Here is a 7,883-nt window from a genome sequence, read left to right on the forward strand (position 1 = left end):
CAGAGTCCAGAGAATTTCGGTAAATTATCACTAGTGCATTTGCTATTTCATAAGAACATAAGAAATAGGAGCAGGAGTAGGCCATCTAGCCCTTCGAGCCTGCCCCGCCATTCAATAAGATCATGGCTGATCTGTCGTGGCTCAGTTCCACTTTCCCGCCCTCTCCCCATAACCCTTAATCCCCTCTCTTATCAAGAACCCATCAACCCGCTCCTTAAAAATATTTAGCGAGGCAGCCTCCACCACTTCAACGGGCAGAGAATTCCAGAGATTCACCACCCTTTGAGTGAAGAAGTTCCTCCTCAACTCCGTTCTAAACCGCCTCCCCCTTATCTTGAGGCTGTGCCCCACCATCTCTTTGTGTATCCTGGGACACATTCAGTCAGGGCCAATCAGTTTATCTTTAGCCCCATTAGCTTGCCCAACACTACCTATTTCGTGATGATAGTTTCTAAGTTCTCACCTGCCATAGCCTTCCTGTCATCAACATTTGGCATATTATTTGTGTCTTCCAAAGGGTTTGATCTACCAAAATGCATCATGTCGCATTTATCTAAATTAAACTCCATCCATCATTCACCAGCCCACTGGCCAATTGATCAAGCTCCCATTGTAATTCGAGATAACCTTCACTGTCCACTATCCATCACCTGATTTACGGTCTGGGAATCCAATGAGGGACATCTGGAACTTGCAACACTGCTCGTTTGAACAACCCAAAACAATTGTTTACCTTGTAACACTCTAAATCACAGATGTGCAACCCATCTATGGTTTTATTTTCAATTTTATTTTCCATATTAATCCTGTGTTCCTCTTCCTCAGAAGCTTGCAGCAGCATGGATAGTTGACGGTGACTTTGCAACAGACAGCTTTGAACTGAAATTAGTCACGGAACAAAACAGCTTGGATTTTGGCACAAACCAACTGCAGTTGATTACTGGACAAGACATGCTTTTGATGAAGACCTCATTCCCGGTCCTCTAACCGGTGCCAGCATCTTATCACCTTGCTTCATAGTTACAAGTCCAAGAGAAGCAATTTCCTTAGACCCCAGTGGGATATCATTTTGAATTTTACTCATTGGTCTTGAGGAACCATTTTACATTAGGATTCCCATCGAACTCAAAAACCTTTCTGCCCTTTTCTTTGCTCTGGCAGCCTACCTTGTTCTACACAGTGGAATTTTGAGTACTTGTTTGGAGTCTAACACATTTGCTAGGTGAAGAAAGCTTTAGTATGGAACAAACATGCACTAAAATAGAAGATTGTTTTCATTCTGCTAGTCTGAATTAGTGGAAGAAACTACAGCTCAGTTTGTGAACTTCATCTTGGGTCTCGCTGCCCTGAAACTTTTTTCATTGTGATCTTTGGGGAGGGTAAAAGTTCAGCGTTCATGTGTAAAATGTCAGGGTTTTTAAAAATCCTAATTGTTAGCTGGATCATTTAAATCTCAGTTTCCTGTACTCATTCCCTCATCATGTTCTTCCATTTGTTTAATGATAAATTCATTTCAGTATTCGTGAAAGGATCACAGCAGTAACATTTTTTAAATTCACTGCAGTGGGATGCCACATTGATTTGTTTAGAGATCATTTTAAACCCAGTTGACACTGATTGAAGAGGGTACATGTATTGCTGACTGGACAGTAGTACATGTTCTTTCATTCAGATTTGTAACTTCACCTGTTTGAGTTGAAGGCAGAATCAGTGCCGAGTGATGTGACACCTCCAATATGCTAACTAGCTGTGGCAGGGTTTTACATCATTGATTCCAATTTGTCAAGTTCTTGATCTCAGCTGGAGATTGGCACCAGGTATTTCTCCCTCGGGGAAGGGGAGGTTGGTACAAGCTGGGAAAAATCAGTGAACCCTGCAGCACTTTTTGAACAGCTACACATGGCCTATTACAAAGCAGCATTGGCAGAGCGAGGAAGAAGGCCGCATGCCTGCGTGCCTTCCATCCTGTCAGAGAACTGCTGCTGTGCATGGGAAGATTTAAAGAAGGAAGTGGGGACAAAATGTAAATGTTTAATGAGGGGAAACCTTACTGCACCTTGACTTGTGCAATATATGATTGTTCTTTGCCGTATTTGTCTTTTTCTGTTTTGCCCACTTTTAAATTCTTACACGGAATTTAATAAGTAATATTTGTCCAAGGTTTCTCACCTCACATAGTGGCCAAACTGCTTAGATCTTTTTGCATGTGTTACCAACATAATTTCACTTATCAATGTTCACTGACAATTGGCTAATTACCTTGTATTGCGCTAGTGCTCAAGTGAAAAGAGCATAGGTGCTATCTCTAATGGCGATCCAATCTCCAGTGTAGAGTTTGTTCCTCCTCTTCAGAAGTGACATTCAAGTGTGCAGATCTTAAGGGGTCAAGAGAAAAGGCAGGGAATTTTATCTAAATGCCTTTAGTTAGTGGTGTAACCAGTACTTGACTTCTGTCGGTTAGGTATGGGGTAGGGAGGACAGCGTGGGAAACAGCAAAGCAATCTGATAAATAGTGACTTCATCGATCAAGTTGCTAAATGATCATAAATTTGTACTTGCCAATTTATTTGTACATTCTTTTAGAGTCCACGATTTATTTTTTATGTACAACTGCTATTAGAACTAAAATTAAATTCTCTTCCAAATTTGGATTTGTGTTATTTGAAAGTTTGCTTTTTGCACTGAGGAAGGAGAGGAGAAGGAAAACAAAGATCACTTTGTAGTGATGGGGGTGTGGGTTGAATCCCATTAATAAAATTGTAATTTGCGTCTAAATTCTTGCATTCAGTATTGGACAAAGAGACATTGGAGGAGAGAGAGCAGTATTTCTAAGAGACTGTAGAAGGCAATCGCTAACAATCTGATTTGTTCAAGTAGAGATTGCCAGAACTGGCAGCAGTGTAGCTGCTAGTGTGCAATGTAGCACATCTAACCTAAAGCTATTGAAATTGTACCAATATCAACTAGGCCTGAACCAGGGGTGGTTTCACTAGCTCTGATTCATAGCTAAACATGCAGCATAATTCTGGAGATGTAATTAAATCGCAGTCAGCGTTAACATTTCCGCTTGGCAGTTTTCGTTAACTGGGGCAGCTCCAGTGGTCTGTATTCAGCATCAGTTCTGTACAGAGTTTGAGATATTGCACTGGGTATTTAATTTCAATCCAAAGAATTGAATGTTTGCATGCATCAAGACCTTTTACTAGGTACTTACTACGCTATAATCTTATGACCTATGGTTAGAAAGTGGGCGGAAAGTGCACTGAGTGTGCTAGTTATTTGCTGTCTGAACTGTGGGTGGGTGTTAATACTCTGCACTGTTGAATTTTTTAGATGATTTACCATGCCACATTAACTATACACTTGGAATGGATGGTAAATAGTCACTTTTTTGGAGTGCCCCTTAATGAGGTGAAGGTGAAAAGGTTAATTCCTGGTAGATAGGTTCTGACAAGAGATGTACCAGAATAATATAAAGTCATTGCAGCATCACCAATATCAGTACATACTTCGGAACAAAGTAGATCATCTTTTCACATAAATTTCAGTGCAGCTTGGGTGTTCTGCCAACAGTGCCCTTTGAGCTCCTCTGTGAGCTGCGGAGTAGAGATTGTGAACTTCGCAGCCCTTATCAATCTATTCAGTTTGATCAGATGGTGGATACACTATGCTCTGGTTATGGAGGCAACTAATGGTCCATTTTCAAAAATTAGCTTCATTAGGAGCTGGTGATGCTATTAATGCACATACACTGACCTGAAATGATGATTTAACTCATTTAGTAGTCTCACATAGTAAAGATAATGAGCCTTGACTTGTTTTGCTCTTCCCTTTTTGCCCTAGGGTGTAGAGGCTAATTCATAACACATTCTGTTTCCCCAGCTGGCATCACAACCTTCTTTTTATCTTTGGTCAGGATTTAATCTTTAGGTCTGTCATAGTTAAGAGAGGGAGTTCACTCAGAGGGTGGTGAGTGAATGGAATAGGCTGCCGTCAGTGGTGGTGGAGGCGAACTCGCTGGGGTCTTTTAAAAGACTTCTGGATGAGTATATGGGATTTAATGGGATTGGGGGTTATAGATAGGTCTATAGATTGGTAGGTGTTGATGTGATCGGCGCAACTCATGGGCCGAAGGGCCTGTTTGTGCTGTAGTGTTCTATTGGTAAAAGTCATAGGTAGTCCTCGGACAGTAACACTGGTGAAAATCCAGGCCTCTGACAACTTCCACAATCTATGTTTTTGTCAGGTATGTAAGGGAATTATTTTTTATGTTTGACTTCAGACTCTTCTTTTGGTGAAGTGCCCCTTGGGGTAAGAGATAATATCCAGTGAAAACAACAAAGCATTCAATATTAAAAGGGTATTCAGCTTTAGTACCTGACGCAGATTAGAAGCAGGCTCTTTCCTGCTCCAACCCCAAATTTGTTAATTTCTTTGATGTAAATTAAGGCAGTGGGTTAGGCTATTAATTATGTGAAGCACTGCATTCAAAGCTAGTCAAAGCGAACAAAGAAAAATACAGCCCTGGAACAGGCCCTTCAGCCCTTCAAGCCTGCACTGATCATGAAGCCCTAACTAAACTGAAGAAAAAATCTTATGCCTTTACACAGTTTGTATCCCTCTATTTTCTCCCAGATGCCTCTTAAATGTTGCTATCGTGCCTGCTTCCACTACCTCATTGACTCGTTGTAGTAATGCCCACATTTCAGAAAGATGCTGATTAGGAATTGGGGCATGATTAATTTAATCTTTCCTTTCCCAGGGCTATACTGACATGGCAGCCCTGCATTAAATAACCTCAACAAGTTATTTAATCTGGGACTGTATTAATCAGTACTACAATGGTATTCTGCACTACTGCATCAGAATGATAGGGAGTGGGATAGCTTGATCTTGGGTTCGGACATAGCTTGGCACAACATCAAGGGCCAAAGGGCCTGTTCTGTTCTATGTTCTATAACCACATGCAGAATGTCTTCATTTAGCTGGTGAAAGTAGTGCCTTTCACAGACATTTCCTGTTCCTACCATCCAATCAAGAAATAAGTACGTCAATATTTGGTAACTTTTATCCAAGTACATTTTATAGACATCTATCTCTATCCCCCAGTCACATGAGAAGATGGATGCCAGTATTTTGATAACCTGTCTCCATACCTTGTTCTAAGGAAATAGGTTGGATCTCTGAATTGAAAAACTTGCAAAATAATATTTATTAATTTTTCAATTAATTTTTGAGCAGCATTTTATTTAGATGCTTTTCCTCCCAGGAGTTTTTAGCAGCACTCTATAACGCACCTTATATTTATACCCAAGATTTGTCACTATTAAATGCTGGACAGAATTAATACCTTTCATGATTAAGTTGATTGAGATGTTTGAGAAGGTACCTCAACCATAATTTCATAGTAAAGTAGCAGGTGACTTGTAATAGTTGGGTACTCTGGTCGTAAAATTCAAAAGTGAACGTTGTCTACAAAATATTGTTTGATAACCTCGGTTATTGAGTGGAATGTTCTCTTGCTTTTGGATATCACCACCACTCAATCTTGTTCGATAAGGATTATATTACTTGCATTGCAAGCACTTTGTTAGAGTTCCACCCTCACTCCAAATGACAGTAAACAGCACATATATCATTCATATATTAGTTAGAAGTGAGTACTTAATAAATTTCTTGGGAGAATGTCTTGGGCCAAAGATCTTTTATGATAAATAAGTTGATTCAGGTATTTGTTTGCAATGGTACCGCGACCAAAGTGTCGTAACAAAGTAGTAGTCCTGTTTTAACTGGTCTTGAATTAGGAAATTTGGCATCAAACTCAGTTCTGTGCCCATTATTGAGGCAAGACACAGCAAAGAATAAAACTGCTTCTAGTGGGAAGGCCTGTAAGTAATCTACAAATGAGTGCTAGAGAATAAACACTCTCTATATTTGTTGTGCTGGCACATTACGAAAAGCTCAGGAAATAGTCACCAGGAAGAGAATCACTTGCGACAAAGGCCATTCTCCTGACTTTCAGAACAGGGAGATTATTTTAATTGAAATGACAGTACCCTTTAGATCCGACTTGTTTTTGCTTCGAGTTTAAGGGCTGGTGCTGTGGTATCGAGATGCAAAGGACTTCCTGAGCATGTGTCCAGTTGAAATAATGTGGCTCTGGTTCCTCAACCAACTTGTTAGGTCAAGAAGGAGATCATTTCCACTGCCCGAAGACTGGTGATCCATTTTAATGTTCACAATTGTGTCCTAAGATCTGAAAGCCGTGCTGGTTAGGTGCATTGGCCGTGCTAAATTCTCCCTCAGTGTACCTGAACAGGCACCAGAGTGTGGCGACTAGGGGATTTTCACAGTAACCTTATTAGAAACATAAGAAATAGGAGCAGGAGTAGGCCAACTAGCCCTTCGAGCCAGCCCTGCCATTCAATAAGATCATGGCTGATCTGTCTTGGCTCAGTTCCACATTCCCGCCCTCTCCCCATAACCCTTAATCCCCTCTCTTATCAAAAACCCATCAACCCGCGTCTTAAAAATATTTAGCGAGGTAGCCTCCACCACTTCAACGGGCAGAGAATTCCAGAGATTCACCACCCTTTGAGTGAAGAAGTTCCTCCTCAACTCCATTCTAAACCGCCCCCCCCTTTATCTTGAGGCTGTGCCCCCTAGTTCTACTATCCTTTCTGAGCGGGAAGAGTCTCTCCACCTCTATCCTATCCATCCCATTCATCATCTTATACGTCTCAATGAGATCTCCCCTCATTCTTCTAAACTCTAACGAGTACAAGCCTAATTTATTCAGCCTCTCCTCATAGCTCAACCCCCTCAACTCCGGCATCAGCCTAGTAAACCTCTGCACTCCCTCCAAGGCCAAAATACCCTTGCGTAAGTACGGTGCCCAAAACTGCACACAGTACTCCAGCTGCGGCCTCACCAATGCCCTATACAGCCGCAGCAAGACCTCCCTACTTTTATATTCAATCTTTTATATTTTATTGCAGTGTTAATATAAGACTGCTTGTGACACTGATAAATAAATACCTAAACAATGGGGCACCACTATTTAAAGGATTTTTATTGTCTGTTGGTGCAGTTGAGAAAGTGCCTTAAAAGCCAGGAACACAACAAATTTTGGGATCCTTTCATAGTTACCAATGTTTCAGTATATTCTACATCTGATAAAAGGGTGTAGAATAAATACCAGATAATAGGGGACCCCAGGATGTCTAACATAGTCATTCGAGAGGGTCACTGAGATACTTTGTTTTTAAATAACGCCAGTGAGAGTTAGTGTTAGTCAGTGTTACCTCTGCATGTGTAGTTTGCTAGTATTATACTGGAAGCTGAACATGTATCCCACAGTCTTGATGCTTTCATTTTATTTGTCAGTTCATATAGATTGCTTTTTCCATTCAGATTTCAATTGTACAACATTAGCATATTCCCTATAGCGTCAGCCTGCTATTTTCAGGCCCTCTAGATACCCATGTTATCAGACTTGGAATCTACTAAGGCCCCCTTCACTGCCCTTTATTGGTACTTACCATGTTTGCTGCTGATTTAAAATCTTTTTATTTAAGGTTTGATGTATTGTGACAGTTCACTTCCACCTTTTGCATCAGCTTACTGTGATAATTGACTGGCATCAGCTAAGAAAGTCACTGGGCAATAAAAAGACAGTCATGCCTTGAGTGTGTACTATACGTTTCAATCCAGTTACATAAGAAATAGGAGCAGGAGTAGGCCAACTAGCCCTTCGAGCCTGCCCCGCCATTCAATAAGATCATGGCTGATCTGTCGTGGCTCAGTTCCACATTCCCGCCCTCTCCCCATAACCCTTAATCCCCTCTCTCATCAAAAACCCATCAACCCGCGTCTTAAAAATA

The 7,883-nt window shown here is 40.9% G+C and overlaps 1 protein-coding gene across 3 annotated transcripts in view; it reads left to right on the forward strand.

Annotated features, from left to right (window-relative positions):
• Nucleotides 1–2,649, forward strand: part of LOC145345263 (WD repeat-containing protein 26) — a 155,013-nt gene extending 152,364 nt beyond the window's left edge. For 2 of the 3 annotated variants that reach the window (XM_080193075.1, XM_080193077.1), the window contains one exon: nt 826–2,649. In XM_080193075.1, coding sequence (XP_080049201.1) covers nt 826–851 — 26 coding nt within the window. In that variant the 3' untranslated portion in view covers nt 852–2,649. The remainder of the gene's footprint in view (nt 1–825) is intronic. The other variant, XM_080193076.1, reaches the window with a different exon arrangement.
• The last annotated feature ends 5,234 nt before the right edge of the window (nt 2,650–7,883 follow it).

Source organism: Carcharhinus amblyrhynchos, chromosome 7 (assembly GCF_965287045.1).
Source record: "Carcharhinus amblyrhynchos chromosome 7, sCarAmb.v2.hapA, whole genome shotgun sequence".
In the NCBI taxonomy this organism is placed as follows: Eukaryota; Metazoa; Chordata; class Chondrichthyes; order Carcharhiniformes; family Carcharhinidae; genus Carcharhinus; species Carcharhinus amblyrhynchos.